Below are 22,904 nucleotides of genomic sequence, written 5' to 3'. Positions count from 1 at the left end.
GTGGCAGCAGTGCATAAAATCATGCAGATAAGGGTCAGTTCTCAAAGTGCTGGATTGTTTGCTGAAGCATCTGTTGACAAATCAGCGAGCCTCAACTCATCCTTGCTCTTAAAGGACTAGACTTTTCTTGGAGGCACCTTATAAACTATAACACGAATGCCTCGCCTGTTTATCATCTCCAGTTTCACAACACCTTATTATTTTAACTTGTCATATTATTATTAATCCTAAATCGCTCCTATCGCCACTATTTTGGAGTTGCAATCATGTCATTTGAAATGAGTGTAAATTAAAAATAAATTATTCAAAAGGTAATACATCAAATAATGTGTAGTTGTGCTTCCAAAATAACACTGGGAGAATAGATTTAAAAATAACTTTTTTGCCTTCATCAGCATTTTCCAAACTGTCCCAGTTTCAGAACGGGGTTGTATATTATAATTTTACCTTTAACGACAGTTTCGAACATCATCAGAGTCAGAATTATACAGTTCAAGTTTATTTGGCCTTATTCTAGAGGTCTATTTCACTTATTATTTACAATCCATCCATTTCTATGTAAAGATCTTTATCTGTCATTCATAAATCCATTTCTGCAAATATACTCATCATTTAATTTATTTACACATAAGTTCAAATCACTTGTATTTCTATATGTAAGCATTTGACTTAATTTTACTCTAAACTCAAATCAATGAGTATTGTGGGAACGCACTGCACCAGCTGAGAAGACCAAAACAGCACAACCGAACAATGACTTTGTATAATTGAAAGTTTTAATTTCATGTTTTATCACAGGCATCATGTCAAGATATTTAAAAATGAATAATGACTTTGTTTAAACCTTCATTGAAACTCAAACACACTTGCACAATCACTCTTTCACAAACATACCTCAAGCTGCAGTGTATAAGAAAAATTAAGATATTAATATACAGCAAATTTCTCAAATCAATGTGTCTTAAATAAGGTCTGATGTTCTCATGATTGAGCCATTTCAATGGGAAATATCAACTGCCACGCAAGGATTTAGTGAGGTCCCTTCAATGGCTTTATCTGCTCATTGTTGACCCTAATGGAAGATAAAATGTATATACCTGATCGCCTATATCGACAAACCTATTGACAACCGTTTCTTTACCGTTTAAACGTAATTCTTATCAATTGTAACTATAAGAACAGGAAAGTGACAATTTTCTGCAGGACTGTCCCTCACTCTCCAGTACATATCCACACATTAAACTGCTCGTTCACAAATACATTAATAGTCAGTCTCTCGTCGACAGCAACGTGTGAAGAAACTTCTACCTGGACAAGGCTGTGATCCTGGGAGAAAAAATAAATAAAAACACAAGTCAATCTAAATGCTCAAATGACATCTCCACTTCTATTTTCTTTTCTGATCAAATGTAACAAACACTGAACATGAAAGCAAACATCATGTCTTCTAGGGCAGGAGGATATATTGAATATTCACTATATTTGCAACGAAGTTCCTAATCTACACAGATTGTTTTTTTTGTGTGAAGTAAATATAGCAGAAAAGATTAAGATGTGCAGCTACGCATCTCGATTCAAATGCCACTAATGCAAGGTGATTTAATAGACTACACAGCATGCATTAGGCTCCCTATGGAAGGCTTCCGTATGTCATGTGATACTTGATTAAATGTGTTTATAAAAAGTTTACAATGTCAAAATGTTTTTTTGAGTAACACGCACATAAGATTTTTTTTATACCCTTTTTCTCCCAATCTGGAATGCCCAATTCCCACTACTTACTAGGTCCTCGTGGTGGCGCGGTTACTCATCAATCCGGGTGGCGGAGGACAAGTCTCAGTTGCCTCCACTTCTGAGACCATCAATCAATGCATTTTACCACGTGGCTTGTTGTGCATGACACCGCGGAGACTCACAGAATGTGGAGGCTCATGCTACTCTCTGCGATCCATGCACAATTTACCACACGCCCCATTGAGAGCGAGAACAACTAATCGCGACCTCGAGGAGGTAAACCTACGTGACTCTACCCTAGCAACAGGGCTTATTTGTTTGCTTAGGAGACCTGAGTGGAGTCACTCAGCACACTCACGACTCCATGGGTGGTAGTCAGCATCAATACTCGCTGAGCTACCCAGGCCCCGTACATCAGATTTGCAAATAAAAGTTACTGTATTAAAGTGTTAATTAAGTAGATATTACTATTTTATACCAATAAAATGTACTTAGAAAAACTGTGAGCGAAAGCTTGTGAAACATTATGTGAATCGTACTAGTAATTTCAGCGTAATATGTATTTTTTAATATATCAAACTTTAGCTTGTGGCGATTATTTAAGTGCAAAAACTCACTGTAGCTTCTCCTGCAGGAGTTCGAGTCTCTGCCGGTCCACATATCGAGAGAACAGCAAGACAAGGTTTGGAGGAGTGAACAGAGGAGATGAGAGAGCAGAAGACGGGACTTTCAAAAGCTCCCTCGTCACCGAGAACACCAACTCAGTCCTGGACATCAAAGATTGAAAAAAAAAAAAACATTGGACAAAAGAAAAGGTATATTTGGAGGGAAAACAGGTAAAGAAATTAAACCGTTAAAAAGGAGACGCAATGACAAAAGATGGTCAAGTAGTAGTAATAGTAACCACACTTTATCCAAATTAACTAAAGATAAAGACAAAGTCTAGACATTAACATGCAATACATTTGCCAAAGTAATTTACCTGGTAAAGGTCCCCATCTGTTATTCACACAAACAATGGCTTTCAATGTTTTATATGTATTGCAACCTTTCACACACAACTACTAAAATGCCAATTTTTTTATGTCATTTTCCAAAAACAACCGTTATATGGTACAGTTTTATTTAACACCTTATGCATCTGTAATGAAGGGAACATTTGTAATTAGTTTAAGATGCAGGTAGATGCTCACCATCGGTTGTCATCCATGAGCTGGCAGTTGGCATCAGAGCTCTGCATTCTCTCTCCCTCACTCAGAATCAAATAGAGCAGCGTCACACCAAACTGACAATCACAACAACACAGTGAATTCATTTACAACAGATAGAAGTAACAAATCACCACATAGCATCCATATATTAATACGTTTGACGAAAAGAAGACTCCAATACCTTATTTTGCAGCACGAGGGGAAACTGTCCTTCACTGCCCTGCAGCTCTTGCAGGAGGTCGGTGAGGGAGGTGCTCGACATGGACTGGATTACCACCGTGACCGGTTCAACTAACCAACACAGGACCTACAGGAACAAAGTAAAGAAGTTGTTCGAAGATGCCAAATTCTCGTTCCCTTTCGGTCACTCACTCGACATTGTGTCGAATGAAGTGACACAAGGGGTCTTCCTTGGGACCCTTGTGTACCTCTGAACTTGAGAAAAGGCCAATGAGAAATTGGCAGACAGAATTTGCATGTTCCGCCCCCGGACATACGGTATAAAGGAAAGCGGGCGTGCGTCTGTCAGATTTTTTCTTTGGAGTGGAGCGGTTGTGCAACAGCAAGCTGAAGTTCACCACTGTTCCACTCACCTCTGTTGGCAAGAAGCACTGCTGTTGGATCTTATGGCACGTTTCCAGCGGCATTCTCTCTCTCTGCATGCTGTGCAGTCCACGCCCCTGGGCGCTTCGACATCGCTTTCACTGCCTAAGAGTGTTTTCCCCTCCCTGAAAGAGTTTGAGTTTTCACTCATAAAAGAGCAATACACAAGACAAGCAATACAAGGCATTGAACGCCCTTCCGCCTCTGTGTAGTTCCTGGATGCGGTCGATATCTCTCCAAGACTGACGGCCACAGACGCTGCCTCGTGTGCCTGGGCAGCAATCACACAGAGGCGGCGTTTGTGGATGGTTCATGCACTCACTGCGAGAACATGAGCATGGCAGTGTTGCGGTCGCGGCTCTCCTTCCTGAAGGTGAACGCCACTTCAGCCACCCCACCCCACCCCCACACGTCTCCATCTTGCCTCGACACCAACCCATTCTATGGTTCGTGTTTAAAGGCCAGGTGTATCAGTACAAGGTACTCCCCTTTGGCCTGTCCGTGTTCCCTTGCCCCGCTACGGGAAGTGGGCAACCACATACTCAATTACCTCAAAGACTGGCTCATTCTGGCTCACTCTCGAGAGTTACTATGTGCTCACATGGACCAGGTGCTCAGGTACCTCAGCTGCCTAGGGCTTCAGGTCAACTGGGAAAAGAGCAAGCTCACCCCAGTTCAGAGCATCACTTTTCTCGGCATGGAGTTGGACTCCGTCTCAATGACAGCGCGCCTCACCAACAAGTGTGCAGTCAGTGCTCAGGTGCCTCGCTCTCTGCGAGCTTAGCACAGCGGTTCTTCTAAAACAATTCCAGAGGATCCTGGGGCATACGGTATCCTCAGCCGTGGTCGCACTGCTTGGGTTGATGCATATGAGACCGCTTCAGCACTGGCTTCAGACTCAAGTCCCGAGATGGGCATGTAGGCACATACCGTGTGATAATCACCCCCTCCTGCCATCAGACTTTCAACCCTCAACTTTCAAGCAACTGGGCTACGTCGGTGGACCCGCATATCCCTTGGGCAGTCCCACTGCCCCTGGACACAGTGTTTGTAGAGCTCCTCCCTCATCAGGCAGGACCTACCACCATGCCGCTCCCACATGCAGCTTCACAAACCACGAGGTGTATTTGCCACATGTCATCTCCCATAATTCTGGGCAGGATGTGGCCTCCGCAGGGTCTTTTCCCCCTGAAAGAATAGGATCGGGAAAGACCGCCTTCCCCGACGCATTTCATAGCATTAAGATATGAGCGTAATCTTAATAATCCATAAACCTCCAGTGTTTAAGTCCATATTTTCAGAAACAATGTAATAGGTGTGGATGAGAAACAGAACAATATTAATGCTTTTTTACTCTAAATCTCCACTTTAACTTTCAATTTCAGATCTAAAAGTGAAAGTGAAAAAAAAAAAAAAAAGACTTTCTCACCCACAACCTATGATATCACTTCTGAAGATATGGATTTAACCACTGGAGTCTTATGGATAACTTTTATGTTTCCTTCGTGATTTGTGGAGCGACAAAGGTCTGGTCACCATTTACTTGCATTTTATGGAGCTACAGAGCTGAAATATTCTTCTAAATATCTTTACTGTGCTCCCTCCACTGGCTGCTTTTATGGCACTTGTTAACATTGAGTACAGTCAAGTTGGAAATTGCCTTTGGTATATTTGACTGGAATTGATCATTGCTTTGTTCTGTCCCCTTTGGTTTAATTATTTTTATCATTTAGTCTCTCTTTTTGGTGGGGGTGAGGGTGTATATTGTACTTTCATGTTATGTTATCTGTCGTTTTTGTCAGTGCTGAAGTCTTGGCCAGTAAACTCTTATAAAAGAGATTTTTATCTCAAGTAGTTTTTTTTATCCTGGTTAAATAAATATTACAAAATAACTAACTTTGTGTTCAGTAGAAGAAATAAAGTCATACACATCTGGGATGGCATGAGGGTGAGTAAATAATGGGAGAATTTTCATTTTTGTGTGAACTATCCCTTAAAAGCTTCCAGCAATAGGAATGCTATGCTGTGACTAACAATAGAGCCATTCAGAGACCTCCAGCAATAAAACGTTGCAAGTGTGAATGCCCCATAGAAGACAAAAAATACATTATGTATAATTTTACCTGGTCTTGCTTGTCTTTCTTGGCCAGGGCTGGAAGGTTCCTGGCTATTGCCATGATAATAGCAGCAGCCTGGGGCTGTGGCAGGAAGGGGAGGAGTCTGGAGATTAGGCGTTTCCCCTTGCGCACAGACATGATCATTAAACACTGCTCATCACTCACTCTGCAGGAGGATGGAGAGGAAACCAATGAAATGTTACATTGGGCCTGATCTTGGGCTCCATATTATCTGAATAATGAATCAATGTAGGTCTTGCTCACCGGTCATCCCACTCTTTTTCTCTGAGGGAGTTGTAGAGTTGCAGTGTGTGGGTTTTGTGCTGTTCTAGCAGGGTGTCTCTTTGGTGCTCAGGGGTCTGCAAGAACTTCTTCTCAAAGTCTTGCACTTCTAGCAATAGACTGTACATCTGCATAATAAAATATTTGCTCATGTAGAATATTTGCAGATTATAAATACATATTAATGCATTACACAGGACACTGCTGTCATGTATGGAAATACATTTGAGACTGATCCTATCAGAACGAAAACACAGGGAGAGTTAAAATTGATAATGGTCTCTTACCTTCTCCACAGTGTAAAGGATTTGCCGTCTTTTATTCCACACCTGTTTCTCACGTTTCTCCTTAAATGTGACAGAAACAATCAGTGACCACATGACATATGAAATGCTACATTTGAATACAATTTAACCCTCCTCTTGTGTTAAGAATCAGCATACACCTTTTGCATTAGCGGGTCAATTTTGATCCGGTGGAATTTAAGCTTATAAATCATTCATAACCTGATGGTTCTCATCTAAAACCATATTGTAAGCCATTAATAACTTCTTAACTGTTCATACATGTAAAAAGAGAAAAATAAATAAGTTATTATTTAATATGTCTTTTTATTTTTTTAAATAATACAATTGAGAAATTCTTTGACATTCCAAAATATACAACCAAACCAGTGTGATACATGCAAGGACATATTTATCAACATTTAAATGAACTTATTTAAAATAACATAACATACAATTTTTATGACCAGCTAATGTGAGAATTAAAAATATTATTAAACCAAAAGAAAGAAAGTGTCACCGTTTGGATTTAAATAATGGTTATGATCTGGGATTGCTTCAATTGGTCAGGTCTATTCTCAGCAATGTTATTTGGCAATAAAATGAAGTCAGCTGACTACCTGAATGTACTGATTGACCATGTTATCGCATCAATGGATTTTTTTTCTTCCCTGACGGCATATTCCAGGAAAACAATTGCAAGATTCATCAGGTTCAAATTGTGAAAGAGTGGTTCAGGGAGCAAGTGGATTCAATTTCACACATGAATTGGCCACCACAGAGTCCCGATTTAACTCTATTGAAAGTCTTTGGGATGTGCTGGAGAAGACTTTACGGAGTGGTTACGGTTAATGCTCAAACCTTGTCTGCTCGTGCAACTGTCAGCTGTAATAAATGATATCCCCATTAATGTGATACGTAATAAAAGTAGATTTAATAAATAGTATATTTGCCCTGTGTAAATAAGAATATATAGGAACTGTATCTAAAATAAATAAGGGGTGATAAATAAATGCTAATACAACAGGCTGGAAAAATAGACATTTATTAATTTTAATATCTTCTATATTTCGTACATGTTGACACTTGACACCGGAAGACACACCCTGAAAACTGCACCGTTTGAATGATTTCATGCTGAAGAGCTTAAAAGAATGTTTTTTTTCTCTCTCTTGTAAATGTAAACGAGAGTAAATGGCAACATCATATGTCGAAATGATAAAAGACTATCACGCTAAACAAGAGCACATTGATGTCATTAAATTAGTCATTTTTTATTCCAACCATTACTCCTGGTTGGAGGCTTCCATAAATATTTAGTTTATACATAAGGTTACGTCCTACCTAAGTTTAATGGTGCAATTCTCAAATATTTAGTAGTGAGTAAATTGTGACTTAGTGCCAAATTACGCCACAACTAGGCAAAGTTGCAACTTACGTATAGCTGGTGCAACTGGCTCCTGGACTTAGTGTGTGTGTACGAGTGTGTGTGTGTGTGCGCGCGCAGTGGCTTTGGTTATAACAAGTGAACAGGCGACAGCTGCATGGACATGGATTTCTGCAAGCATGCATCAGATTTGTGTTTTCGGTTAAACTGCGTTGCTTTTACAAGCGTTGCATTTAGATTGATAATCCCAGAAAAAAAGAAATGGATCTAAATGAATGCACTGACAAATAAAGTAAATTGTTAAAACTCATACGTGAGCTTTTACTGGGGCACGTGCCCCAGTAAAAGAGGTCTAGTAACGCGTCTGACCTGGTCATTCAGTACATTCAGGTAGTCAGTTGACTTCATTTTATCGCCGCATGTTGCAGAGCCTAGACATGACCAATTGAAGCAACCGCAGATCCTAACCATTATTTAAATCCAAATGGCAACTTTTTTTTAACCAGGCAGTGTGTAAACATATAATATAATGAGACCTGACACTCACTAGATGTTTTTTGTTTTGGGCATCATTCTGAGTAAATTCTACAGACTGTTGTGTGTGAAAATCCCAGGAGATCAGCAGTTACAGAAATACTCAAACTAGCCTGTGTGGCACCAACAATCATCCAAATCACTGAGATCAAATATTTCCCCATTCTGATGGTTGATGTGAACATTAACTGAAGCTTTACGCACTGCTGCCACATGATTGGCTGATTAGATAATCTCATGGATGAATGTTGGTGCCAGACGTGCTGGTCTGTAACTGATTATTTCTGTAACTGCTGATCGGCACGAGGAGGACCTACACAATATTAGGCAAGTGATTTAATGTTGTGTCTGATCGGTGTATATATATTTATTTTGCTTTCCATACTAAAAACTATTATGATTATTATTATTTGTTTTATTATTATTTACCGCCCTCGGGCAAAAAATTCTCAGAATGCAATAGGAGGGTTAAAGAAACAAACAAACTAACAATATAAACAGATAGAAATGAACAAAATTATTAATTATCATGCGAGATTAGACCAATGTGCTCTGTGCTTTAGCTGCCACTACAAGAACTGACCTCGTCATCACTGCGTGTGGTCACCACAGCATCAATCATTTTCCTTGGATTGTTTACACTGGATACGGTGAGTTTTCCTAGCGAGCCAGCAAACTGCACTGTGAAGCACACAAACAGCACACAGGGTATTTAAATAAACAACATTTCTGAGAAACTCCAATTTTTAACATAAATCTTCACTTTCACTTTTACATTCTTCTTCTGTTTTTGGCAATTCACATTCTATTATGCATATCACCACCTACTGGTCGGAGCTGGACAAGATGGAGATTTATAGTAAAAAAGGACTTATTGATTGTTTCTGAACACAAATTAAGATTTTTAGAAAAATATCTCAGCTATGTAGGTCCATAAAATGCAAGTGAATCATGACCAAAACTTTGAAGCTCCAAAAAGCACATAAATGCAGCATAGAAGTAATTCATATGACTCCAAGGATTAAATCAGTGTCTTCAGAGGTGATATGATAGGTGTGGCTGAGAAACAGGTGAGAATATTTTAGTCCTTTTTTTTCTCTATAAATTTTCACTTTCAAACCGCCCTCATATGTGCGTTCACGAGAGGTCTTAATGCATATCGTCACCTACTGTGCTGTTGTGCAAATATGATTTATTTATTCTTTTTCTTTCCATTATCCCTCCCTTTTTTCCCCTCACCCAGTAAGTGTCGATATTCACGAAGAATACAAATCGAAGAACTCGGTCCTCTAGTGAACGTGCTTAGAAGGGCTGTTTAAAAGTGGAGATTTATAGTAAAAAAAGGACTACAGTATTCTCACCCGTTTCTCAGCCACATCTATCATATCACTGCTGAAGACATGGATTGAACCATAGGAGTCGTATCGATTACTTTTATGCTGCCTTTGTGCTTTTTGGAGCTCTGAAGTTTAGGTCACCATTCACTTGCACTGTTTGGACATACAATGCTGAATTATTCTTTTAAAAATCTTCACATGTGCTCTGCAGAAGAAAGAAAGTTATACAGATCTGGGATGGCATGAGGGTGAGTAAATGATGAGAGTTCATTTTTGGGTGTCCCATTCCTTTAAATGTTTTGTGACATTAAGTTAGGACTACATTATTATCATACTAACTGACATGAAAGAGATTGACAGACGCCACTGACTGTGCTGTGTGTTGTTTGTACCTGGGCGATAGGTGTGCTCGAGCTTAGCCACCTGAGGAGTGATGAGTTTGGTGGTATGCTCCTTTCTATGGTCTCTGTCCCGTTCCTGACGCTTCTCCATCTTCTCATAGTAATTCTGCAAAGAATAGATATCATACACCAGAAACAGCGATTAAAGCTACAGCCTCTTTAGATTCTGCTGCACTAATCCATCACTCAACTTTTATACTGCATGTAAAACTTTTAATAGACTTCATTTACAGCTTGACAGCCCCTGTCCCTTTTTACTTTCATTATATGGAAAAGTAAAAGTATTCTTCATAAATGCTCCTTTTGTGCTCCACAGTTTTGGAATGACAAGATGACATGAAGTTTCATGTTTGGGTGAACTATCCCTTTCATTTCAAATGAGTAAATGTTGAAGTGTCATTACCTGGTAATAGTAGTCATCCAGGTAAGGGTCGGTGCTTTGAAGCTGCATCATTTGTATTCGAGCTACCCATTCCTTCTCTCTTTGAGTCATCAGATTACTATAGGGGTCTCTGTTTTTCCTTTCCCCAACACCTCTCCCTCCGACATGATCTCTGAGCATGAGATGCAGAGAGAAACATTTACAAGAGGCATTTTAAAGTGTTGCTTCCTCCAGGCCACACTGATGGTACTCACCCCGAGCCTCTGCTCTGCATCCTCTGGTTGAGCATCCTGCGGTGCTGCGGGTGGAGGTGGGTGGTGTTATGTCGGATGGGTGTGTGGCTGAGAGATGGGCCGTGGAGACCCACTCTTGGGCCAGACTGCCCAAAGAACGGTCTAAAACCCCCAACACCTCCATGTAGTAATGAAGGAGCTGGACCAGGACCACGCTGGAACTGACCAACCAAAAAAGTATCGCATGAGATAATAGGATGAGCAATGAAAAGAGAGTCTGTCATACAATGCTGTGAACAAGTATTTGCCCCATCCTGATTTCTTCTGTTTTTGTATATATCTCATCCTAAATTGTTTCAAAAATTCTAACAAAATCTAACATAAAACAAAGGCAATATGAGTAAAAACTGAATACAGTTTTTAAATGATAATTATATTTATTGAAGCAAAAACGTTTTACAATACCAACTGTGTGAAAAAGTATTTGCCCTTTAGTTACTAAATCCCCAAATCTATGGAACTGCATTCATAATGGGGTTCAGCAGAACTGCAGGACTCTTTCACTGTTCATGACTCCACTTTCAGAAAGACACTGGCCAAAAATGCAATCCATGGAAGAGTGGCGAGGTGAAAACCACTGCTAACCCAGAAGAACATTAAGGCTTGTCTGAATTTTGCCAAAACACACCTTGATGACACTCAAACCTTTTGGGAGAATGTTCTGTTGAAAATGGAACTGTTTGGAAAACAGGGGTCCCGTTACATTTGGCGTAACTCAAACACAATTCCATAAAAAGAACATCATACCTACAGTCAAGCATGGGGGTGGTCGTGTGATGGTGTGGGGATGGTTTGCTGTTTCAAGGTGACATTCAGTAATTCAGGGAAACATTAATTCTGCTCTCTACCAGAAAATCCTAAAAGGAGAATGTCCGGTCATCAGTTCATGAGTTGAAACTGGATTTTGCAGCAAGACAATGATCCAAAGAGTAGGAGTAATCCACCTCTGAATGGCTCAAAAGAAGCTACATTAAAGTTTTTGGAGTGGCCTAGTCAAAGTCCTGACTTGAACCCAATTGAGATGCTGTGGCAGGACCTTAAACGGGCAGCTCATGCTCGAAAACCCTCCAATGTGGCTGAACTAAAGCAGTTCTGCAAAGAAGAGTGGGACAAAATTCCCCCACAGCATTGTTAAAGACTGATCTCCAGTTAACTGAAGCGTTTGGTTGCAGCTGTTGCTGCTAAAGGGGGCACAACCAGCAATTAAGTTTAAGTTTAAGGGGGCAGTTAGTTTTTCTATATCATGGGTGATATAGGTGTTGGATAACTTTTTAGCTTCAAACTAAATATATATATATATATTTGAAAACTGTATTTGGGGTTAACTCAGGTTGCCTTTGTTTTATGTTATATCTCATCTGAAGATCTAAAACTATTTTGTATTAAAAATACACAAAAATATATATATAACATTTTTTTTTTTTTAAATGAAATCTACACACCTGAGAGTTGAGCAGTTGTGCTCTCTGTATTTGAGAGAGGACAGGGAATGGAGGATGAGACAAATGCGAGTTCTGAGAAAACACAAAAAGGACAGAGTGAGATCAGAGAGCTTGTTTTAAAACACAAAACCATTCAAAACTGATATGTGGCCACTGATTGTTGAAGCCAACCCAAGGATGAACAAATAGGCATCAACCTGCAAACATTTAAAAAACATCGTTCACTGCATTACAGCTTGACCTTCAGATTGTTGAGGATAACTTTAATAATGCAAGAGGTAGTTAAAGGGATAATTCACCCAAAAACAAATCTCATTATTTATGCACCCTCATGACATCCCAGATGTGTATGACTTTCTTCAGCAGAGCACAGAACAATATTCAAGTCCTTCTTTACTCTAAATATCCACTTTAACTTTCAGGCGTGAAAGTGAAAGTAAACAGGCTCCATATGTGACTTTCAGATGTGAAAGTGAAAGTGGGGATTTCGAGTAAAAAAAGGACTTAATTATTGTTGTTTCTTACCCACACCTATTATTTTGCTTCTGAAGATATGGATTTAAACACTGGAGTCTTATGGATAACTTTTATGTCTCCTTTGTGATTTTTGGAGCTACAAAATGTCTGATCAGCATTCACTTGCATTGAATGGATCCGCAGAGCTGATATATTCTTCTAAAAATCTTCATTTGCATTCTCCTGAAGAAAGTCATACACATCTGGGATGGCATGAGGGTGAGTAAATTATGAGAATTTTAATTTTTTGATGAACTATCTCTTTAAGAATGATAGTAAATGCTTACAAATTCATCAAATCGTGCAGGGTTGCCATACTTTTTTTTACAATGAATTTCCATGTCTTTTTTAATGACCTTTTTAGTCACTTGTGATTACTGAACGAGGATTAATCATTAAATTAATAGAATAAAAATAATTCATTCAAATTTAGACTGATTCACTAGTGATCATTTAGACAAATGTATTAATCACTAATTAACTGAGAAGAAAAATTACAATAAAAATATCTGGAAAACACCATTTAAAAATGTTCTGATATTTGACCGACACACACAGAATATTATGAGAATGTGCCGCATGGATCACATACTGAATTTCAATCTATAGACAGTTGATCCTTCTTCATCATGTACATTTTACATACTCACATATATTGCACGCCTACTCTTTCAAACAGCTTGGTTCCAGAAATATTTTCCCATTCAGAAAATCCTATGTAAATGAGTTCCAAGTCATGAAACAAACCAACCTGCTCTGAGGTATAAAAACAATTGATTTAAATTAGGGTTGTCAATCGATTACATTTGTTTTTATCAAATGAATTACATATGCAGATTATTTGCAATTAAATCGCATACATAAATATTCTCAGAGAAAGACCCTCAAATAACAATAATTCAATATAAAATTATACAATAATTATAAACAGTAATATTTAAATAATTATAAATATAACATATTATAAAAATGATAATTCAGATCATTAAAATGCATTACAGTATTGATAAGGCAACACAAAAAGTGGCTTTGGAATGCAATATATTTCTTTCCATATTGGCTGCTTCCGAAACCAGGAAAATGCGGCCTCAGGAGGTAGGAAGTGATCAAGGCACGTCGGAATCCAACGTTCTTGTCACATCCTGTCTACTGAGATACCTTCATCCGATCGATTTGTGAAGGCTGCGTAGACCAGAGCCATTGAAAAAGAGTTGCGACACTCTTTGATCTCGCCGACACATGATAACGTGGTTCATGTAGCTCTCAATAGTTCCAAATAATCCGTGCTGTAAACCAGTTTGAATGGTTTTCAGAGGGACAGATAGCGGCACCAACTAGATTTACAGCAATTATCGGTATATTAACACATAATGTCCATTGATTACCGGTGTGTTGTATCATTTATATGTCTGCTACTTCATTATTATTATTATTAACATTTATTTATATTACATTACATTACCGTATAACACTTGGCAGCAGTATTGTGAAGCAGTGCTAGAGATGGCTATGCTGGCTACCGTAATGTAGGACTATTGTTTTACTTTGCATTTAAATGTTAGACGGTTTAAGTAAATGGGACTTGTTAAACATGTTCTTTTATTAATAAGCCCACATAACAATTTACTACGTTGACAATACTTATATTTATAGTAACTGACGTTTCTACAGAAGCATATCCCATCAATTAACAACATCGGAGCTCACAGTAATCTGTCTTTTAAAAGGTCAATAAGCGATCGTCAACACTCAAATCCCCTATGGAAAACATTTATGGGATTTCTTACTTTCAGAACCAGACTGTTGCACTCTATTGAGAGAGGATTTGAAAATGGTTGAGGGTGCACTGATTTAGAAACAGTCAGGCAGTCTGGAGTGGCACTCACAGTGATGCTAAGGAGATTGTTGGGGGACAGATGCTCAGGGAAGGGAGGAGGGTAGCGCAGTGGCACAGATGCTCTCACGTGAACTGCTGAAGCGTGATTGTTCTGGGAAGACACAGAGAGCGCACAACATACAGCCAATGAACCATCTAAATTCATAGCGATCTGGATTGAAGCAAACCAGCAAGGAAACTTGTTTTGGAAAGGACAATCTTACCTGCTGATTAAGAATTTGACTCATGGGTTGTTTTGGTGGGGTCCCAATAGGCACAGCCCTAACAGGAGGACTTCCAATCACAGGTGAGCTGGACCTAGGAGGCGGAACCCTTTCTGAAAAATCCCGCCCCTCCTCTCTGCCGAGTGCATGAGGGTGCTTCGGAAGCCCAACCTCTTTGATAATGGACAGCAGTGGACTATCCTGAGAACAAAAGATTTTAGAAACTATGCACAGAAAGACAATAATCCTAACTGCAATCTTTATATACACAAGTGTTTTACCTCTGTTTGAGTGACAAGTCCAGAGTTAACACTGACAGGACTGAAGCCCATACTGTTCTCCCAAATACTGTGAGTGTTTATCTGTGGAAGTTAGATGGGAAAGCGGGATTGGGGGTATGGGGAAAGAGAAAATGTCAGTTAAAAAATTTTAGGCCATGACACATCCACTCCAATAACCCCCCTAACCCCCTGTCATAAAGTGATTTTATTGGCTAAAAGAATTATTAAAACCTTATGCAAACGCTTCAAGATTCATGTTGTCTTACAGTAAATGTGTAAATAAGACAAAGAATAATACGTCACAATTCATATTATTATACCGAAGATATAGATGTATAAAATTTCCCTGTTCTGTTCTCTCCCATTAGCTAACAGGCTAACCGGTTAGCCTTTTAGCTTAGCATTCCGCTAACTTTTTAACCTCTTCATATTTCGTCGGCGGTATATTTAATAATTTTACAAACTATTTGGGTATAGGGGTTGGGTTAATGCTGAAGTATGTCAATTTCTGTGTTAAAATACTTTCTCCTTGTGGAGCGGAGGGGGGCAGGGCCCGGTCGGAATATCGCGCGCCCGGTCCCCAATCGGCCTGATGAGGCGCGCGAGGGATAAAGGCGGCCGGTGACGATGGTTCGGGAGAGAGAGAATTACAGACATGTCCGTCATGTGTGTTTATGTTTGTGCTTTTGGTTTAAGTTTACATTAAAATATTATTTATGTTGACAAGCCGGTTCTCGCCTCCTCCTTGTCCATACTTCAACGGTTTTACATTGGTGCCGAAACCCGGGAAGGAGGAGGGATGCCCATCGCAGAGTCCTCGACACTGCCGTCCACCCAGGGGAGCGCCGCTGCTATCTGCTGGGTGACGGAGTCGCCCGACCGCCCGGATGCGAGGTACGGCCGTCATCCGCGAGGCAAGTGGGGACTGGATACCCCGACCGCCTGGAGCGAGGGAGCCGCTGCTGTGGGCGGAGGAGTGCCCTGCCGTCCCCAGAGACACGGAGGGGTCGAGAGAAGACCGCCGTCCACGAGGGGAGGAGGGAAGAAACTCTCCGACCGCCCTGAGCGGTAGAGCCGCTGCCAGGGGCGGAGGAGTGTCCCCATTTGCCGCCAGACAAGCGGAGGCGCGTTCTACCCGCTGGGGGTCAACGGTTTCGCTCCGGTTCGCCCGGAGGTGGAGCGGCTGTCATCCGCCTGAGTGTGGAGGAGTGTTCGAGGACCACGGGACGGTACATCAGAGAACCGGTGAGTGAGCTTTTTCTCTCTCTCCCTGTCGCACCGTGTTGGCCTTTTCCCTCGCCTATTTTGTTTTGTTGTTGTCTTCCCCTCCTGTCTCCTCCCAGGGCGAGGAAGGCGGGGATGACCACGCCGGACGCATGATACACCCCGCCCCAGGGATGGGGGGGTGTACGTCATGCCGGTGGCACCCCGGCCTGAGATAACGCCGGGAGGAGTGTGGAGCGGAGGGGGGCGGGGCCGGTCGGAATAGGGATAAAGGCCGGTTGAGGGATAAAGGCGGCCGGTGACGATGGTTCGGGAGAGAGAGAATTACGGACATGGCCGTCATGTGTGTTTATGTTTGTGCTTTTGGTTTAAGTTTACATTAAAATATTATTTATGTTGACAAGCCGGTTCTCGCCTCCTCCTTGCCCATCCTTTAACTGTTTTACATTCCTATACCAGCTTAATATGAAGAGACAACTACAAATAAGCCATTCTTATTTGTAGAATAAGAATTTTCTAGAAAACTTTAAGCACCGTTTCTGTGCGCCATAAAAATTCCTGCGTTTATTGAGCGACCCGCTTAGACCGGCCCCAATGTTCCTCAACCAGGTCGAGATTATCTCTTTGTTTATCTCCAACCTCCATACAGAGTGCGTACTCAGGAATCTGTTTTGAAAACAACTTTTATTTTTGAATAGGTGGCTAGTGGCACAGTAATTACGATATACTGTTTGCGAACATTCAGACACCAGACACACCGGTGTGGGAGGCATTTAGAGGTACATTTAAAACATCAGGGTACTCAAGACAACATGGAAAACATAATCTAGTATGACATTAAAATGTGTTATCAATGACTTCATGCCTCATTCTACGAGTCGTTTTCACACAAGATCAGTAAAAGCAGCATGTTTTCATCAGCTGAACTGGAGACTTAACACTTTTAAAGTGTGACGAGACTCGGGCTGTGCGTGCAAGCCATTCACACAGCACAAGCTGATCAACTACTTGGCCCTTTTATGTGAATCACACCTGCAAAATCCCCCCCCAAAATGTCCAGGTTTAATTTATATTTTGAATAAAAAAAAAAATTATTTCAATATTTTAATGTAATTTTGAGTGCGACTATGGTTTAAGGAGGGTGTGCCTGGGGGGCCTGGGTAGCTCAGCAAGTGAAGACGCTGACTACCACCCCTGGAGTCATGAGTTCGAATCCAGGGCATGTTGAGTGACTTCAGCCAGGCCTCCTAATGAAACAAATTGGCCCAGTTGCTAGGAAGGGTAGAGTCATATTAGTTAATCTCCTCGTGGTCGCTATAATGTGGTTCACGTTCAACAAGCCACGTGATAAGATGCGTGGATTGGCGGTCTCAGACACGGAGGCAACTGAGATTCGTCCTCCACCCAGATTGAGGAGAGTCACTATGGACTTAAGGGGCTTTTCCACTGCACGGTACTCAACTCTTCTCACTTGTTGGGGGTTTTCCACGGTGGATAGTACCTGGTACCAGGTACTTTTTTAGTACAACCTCGGTCAAGTTTTCAAGCGAGCAGAGCCGACACTAAATGTGACGTCAAAATCCTGCAGATCACTGATTGGTCAGGGAGAATCGTCACTACCAGCGTCACTGGATTTCCAACACGCGACGTCAACGCGCTAGTTTTAAAGTTAGCAACAGCAATAACAGTATCATTTGTTCAAGCGACTTTCAAAATTGTGAAAAAATAAATAAATGGCTGTGCGCAAAACCATGCCATGGTCAATAAACGAGGTGCAGACGGTCCACTCGTTAACAATGAGCGAAACGAAAAAGTCTCTCAGGAAGCGTCTCAGCTGTTGGCTGCACACGGCTGCCACCGGACCTACCAACAGTGTAGGGGAAAGTAAAAAAAAAAAAACTTAAGTGACTACAGAACCATCAAGGAAAAGTGGAAGTGGTACGACCAAATGGACGCTATCTAAACCGGCGAGCAATGGGAGGGAGAGTGCGCTGGACTGGCGTTAATCCACGATAGAGGATGGTACGTTTTGTTACATTAACTCTATACTCTGATTGAAAGCTTCACTTTATTTGTTTGACCAGCTACTGGAAAATTTGCTTCTAAAACAACCAGGCCAAGTTAACTGTTACACTTGTGTGAAAAAAATCAGTATACAACAACTGCTTTATGCAGCACAATGGGCTAGTAGCTAACAGCTAGCAGTCGTGTTATTGTTTTGGTCAGTTTGTGTCATATTTAAGATGCGCAACTATGAAGATCAGCCTATAATCCCACCCACGTTGAGGTGGGACTAAACTGCAGTGGAAATGCAAGCTCAGAAAAGTAAAGGGAGTTGAACCATAATGTGCAGTGGAAGTGCCATTGTGAAGTGCTGCCGCTCGTGATGCATGAATGGCTTGCATGTGCTGTAATATTCTGTTGGTTATACTGCAGTCTTGTTTAGCCTCCCATTCAGCTGATGAAAACACACTGTGGAATTTCATGTGAAAAAAAAATTATCTACTCCTTTCTCGCCGTTGCTGGCATGCCAGTGATTACCCCACAACATACCAATGCAGGCACAGTTCAAAATGTCTCTACATGAACAATCATACAGATGCAAGCATGCTTAGAAATCTACACACCAGTGTGTTCATGTTAACTGATCTTAACTGACTGAACAGGAATTAGCTGTTGGCCTCAAAGTAGGTGGTGCTCCAGGTCACACCTACCGATGATGTGACCAAAGGCAATAAGATGTTTAGCAGACGGTACAAAGTTTTTCCTGAACATTTGCCCTGGTGAGCTGTTAGGAACCAGTGAAACATACTCAAAAACACCCTTTTGGACATATTTTTTTTCTAAATGACATCTTACATATTCGGTCTTTAAATTCTTAGAATGTGTGCAGGAGCCTTTAGGGCTAGGGGTAGGTGTGCTGCGGGATGCCAAATAAATACAACAAACACACTGTGTGACTGTAACATAACGGTTGCAAGACTTCAGCATTTCACTGGTTATTTGAAGGGGTTGCAACTTGTAGTGGGCATGTCTTGTAGTAGTTTTGCAGGATGCAGACAGACCCTTCTCTAATAATATGAGCCATACTATGACACAAACCTGTGAGAGAGGAGTCGACCCACTGTGCATGAGACGCTGCTGTCGTTGGTAGCTCAACAGGAGAGAAGACTGTCCAGCTAATGCCGACGGATGAGCCTGGCTGGACAGCATAAGAGGCAGGTGAAATCTGTTCGAACTGGCCGTGCCCACTCCAGCAATGGCGGGATCCGAACCCAGGATGAGGTGAGTCAGTGGCTCCGCTAGTTCTCCTCCTGCCCGTTCATCTATATCAGAGTAAAGGCGGGAGGAAGAGGCAGGTGGAGGAAGGGTGGAAAGGTGGGCAGTGCTGCCAGCAGGAGGGAGGTCAGCTGAGGTGGATGAGGGTTCACCGGCTCCCGCAGGGCCGTCTCGTCTTTCGTCAAGTTCTGCGAGGCGGGCATGCTCCTCCTGCCAATCATCATCTAAAAAGAAAGATTATTGTAAATGGAGACGTTATAATTCAATATTTCAGGTCTCTTTTCCAAAACCTAGTGAGCTGCCTTCTAATTTTAGACATACAGTCCTGTGCAAAAGATTTAGGCACTTGTGAAAAATTTTGCATAGTGAGGATGTCTTCAAAAATAATGAAATAAATAGTTGTCATTTATCAGTTAATGTCATACAAAGTCCAGTAAACATATAAAAGCTGAATCAATATTCGGTGTGATCACCTTTGCATTTAAAACAGCCCCAATTCTCCTAGATACACCTGGACACAGTTTTTCTTGGTTGTTGGCAGATAGGATGTTCCAAGCTTCTTGGAAAATTTACCACAGTTTTTCTATCTATTTCGGGTGTCTCAATTGCTTCAGTCTCTTCTTGTAATCTCAGACTGACCCGATGTTCAGTGGGGGGCTTTGTGGGGGGTCATGACATATGTTGCAGGGCTCCCTGTTCTTCTATTCTAATCTTTTCTATTTGCAAAATTAATGTTTGGGAGTCTAACATTTATATTTCCTATTGGCACACTAAAGCTGAAGATATAACTAACCATCTTAAGGCAGGTGCTTTTGTGCAACATCTTAAGTGCCTAAGACGTTTACACAGTACTGTACATTCAGATGTACTCCATGTAATATTGGCTAACATTTCATTGAACTTACCGATTGCCCCTGCACCGAAAGTGTCATCATTGAACTGGTCAATTTCATCTTCTTCCTCTACCAACCCTTCCTCCTCCAGGGTGCAGTCCTCGTCCAAGGACTACAAAACAAGACAGAAGTGCACCGATGCAATACAGGGTACATTTGCAATAACTGCTATAGAAAATTGGGACATTTAGAGGTGGAAAACAGTGATTCAAAAAATATGCTTCTGTAGCTAAGTGCACAGATTGTGCTTGTGCACACCACAAACCATTATTCAGCAGAAGAGTGCATTCATTCTATTTTCAATATTGATTTATTTCATTAATTTAGACCTGTGCAAACACGTTTCCAATATTGATAATGTAAATTACAAAGTGTTTATGGCAGATAATAGTATAGATTAGAAATCTAACAGAGAGCTTTCTGAAACACTTTAGGACTGCTAACATCCTCACAGTTACGAGATTATATAAAATAACAACGCAATTTACGCAACGCCTGAAAAATCGAATTGATCACAGCGCGTTTGCATGGACCTGGTATCGGACGTGCTAGCAGAGCTTCGCTAACATGCTAACAAGGCCAAAGGATTTATATCACACATCTGGGCGACACTAACCCCAAAACGTTAGGTATTTGTTGGTTACTTCAGATTGTATCTGGAAACTACGCCTTTACGCATTATTCTGTATAAACATTAGCAGAAAACAGACTGCAAGGCCCCGTATTTAGCTCGCTAACAGTTATGACGAAAAACAAAGCTCTGAATTACCCTAAAAATCGTAATAAACAGCATATAAACGTAACTTTCCACACTAGTTCAGCTTTAAATACAGCGAAATCAACGCTAGCGGTGTAATAAAAAAAGACTAATATTTACCTGAAGACGGAGCATGTATATGTGTGTTAAAATGATATCGTTTAATTCTCCTGCGCGAGTCGCCGCGCGCGCTTGACACGCACAAGATTCCTCACGCGCGAGATAAAGCGGTGGCACGCGGCGTGAGTTCAGTGCAGCCCACTGATCTATGTATATAATTATATATATATATATATATATATATATATATATATATATATATATATATATATATAGATCAGTGGTGCAGCCCTATTACGATTGATGATGATGTTTTAAGCTTTATCAGAACTTCACTAGTCTTGTTTTGGAATAATGTTTTGCTTCTGTATAGTTTAAAAAAACTAACTGGGTGCTGTAGGGAGTTTTAAAATCCACAAAAATGTATTTTTGATTTATAAAGAAACATTTGATCATATTAGTTATCATTACAGTCCTATTGGGAACTGTAAGTTTTATTAAAAAAAATCCAATAAGGATCCTTAAGGACTGGTTCTATTTTATGTTTGAAACACCTATAGGTGTACTCTTTTGACTAGGCAAAACCTTTGTAAGAATTATCATACTAAAACATTTCCATAATTAAATATTTTGCACTAACAAAAATGCCTTTATGACTCAAGCCAAGAATTATTAACTGACGTGGGACTACAATCTACAATCATTTTTTTAAATGTAGCATGTTTAAATATATATATATATATATATTCTGGAAAGTATTAAACCAAAAATTAAAAAGTATTAACACAAGATTAACAAAATATTCTATTTGGATTTACAAAATGTAAAAAAAAAACAAAAACAGATCGACTAAGAGATACACCAAAAAAGACAAGAAAAAATCAAATGCTCCCGTATACATTTACAACAGTCTTTCCAAAATATTTTGTAGAAATAGACAATCCACAAGACATGCAATGAAAGTTCAGTGGTGTCTCTGAACAATGAAAATGATCTCATCATTTTCTCACACTCATGCCATCCCAGATGTGTATGACTTTCTTTCTTCTGCAGAAAACAAATGAAGATTTTTAAAAGAATATCTCAGCTCTGTAGGTCCTCCTCACAATGCAAGTGAATGGTGGCCAAAACGTTGAAGCTCCAAAAAGCAAATAGAGGCAGCATAAAAGTCAACCAAATGACTCCAGTAGTTTAATCCATGTCTTCAGAAGCGATCAAAACAATTTGGGGTGGAAACAGACCAAAAGATAACTCTTATTTTACTGTGCATCTTGCCATTGTGGTCTCTTGGCACAATCATTATTTCAAGCTCGATTACACTTCCTAGTGATTAACAGATATGCAGAGCACTAGTTGGTGCTAGGAAATGTCATCGAGCTTGAAATCATGATCGCCAAGGAGACTGCTGATGACCTCAAGAATAATAGTGAAAAAGGAGTTATATTTTGGTCTGTTTTCTTACCCAAAACTGATTGGATTATTTCAGAACACATGGATTAAACCACTGGAGTCATACTGATTACAATAATGCTGCCTTGGTGTGCTTTTTGAGCTTTAAAGTTTTAAGCACTGTTGACTTGTATAGTATGAACCTACAGAGCTGAGATATTCTTCTAAAAATACTCATTTGTGTACTGAAGAAGAAAAAAAGTCATACACATCTGGGATGGCATGAGGGTGAGTAAATGATGAGAGAATTTTCATATTTTGGGTGAACTGTTCCTTTAAGTCTGCTGGTGACGTCATCCTCGTTTAAATTCTCGCGATAGCGCGAAATCGGGGCCGTT

At 40.4% G+C, this 22,904-nt stretch overlaps 1 protein-coding gene across 1 annotated transcript; it reads right to left on the bottom strand.

Moving 5' to 3' along the window:
* Window positions 1–758: 758 nt before the first annotated feature.
* LOC127652172 (protein PAT1 homolog 1-like) lies at window positions 759–21,315 on the bottom strand. The gene is made up of 18 exons (XM_052138243.1): window positions 21,178–21,315; window positions 20,313–20,412; window positions 19,231–19,631; window positions 14,905–14,985; window positions 14,624–14,824; window positions 14,410–14,511; window positions 12,008–12,079; window positions 10,527–10,726; window positions 10,294–10,444; window positions 9,882–9,996; window positions 8,736–8,833; window positions 6,235–6,294; window positions 5,930–6,075; window positions 5,672–5,831; window positions 3,127–3,252; window positions 2,928–3,019; window positions 2,352–2,501; window positions 759–1,326 (listed from the first exon to the last, which is right to left on the bottom strand). The coding sequence occupies exons 1-18, from the start codon at window positions 21,190–21,192 to the stop codon at window positions 1,305–1,307; spliced, it is 2,292 nt and encodes a 763-aa protein (XP_051994203.1). The 5' UTR covers window positions 21,193–21,315; the 3' UTR covers window positions 759–1,304.
* Window positions 21,316–22,904: the final 1,589 nt, after the last annotated feature.

Source organism: Xyrauchen texanus, chromosome 11, assembly GCF_025860055.1.
Source record: "Xyrauchen texanus isolate HMW12.3.18 chromosome 11, RBS_HiC_50CHRs, whole genome shotgun sequence".
Taxonomy (NCBI): domain Eukaryota; kingdom Metazoa; phylum Chordata; class Actinopteri; order Cypriniformes; family Catostomidae; genus Xyrauchen; species Xyrauchen texanus.
Note: the sequence above shows the minus strand (reverse complement) of the source record. Positions and strands in the feature narration are given on the sequence as shown.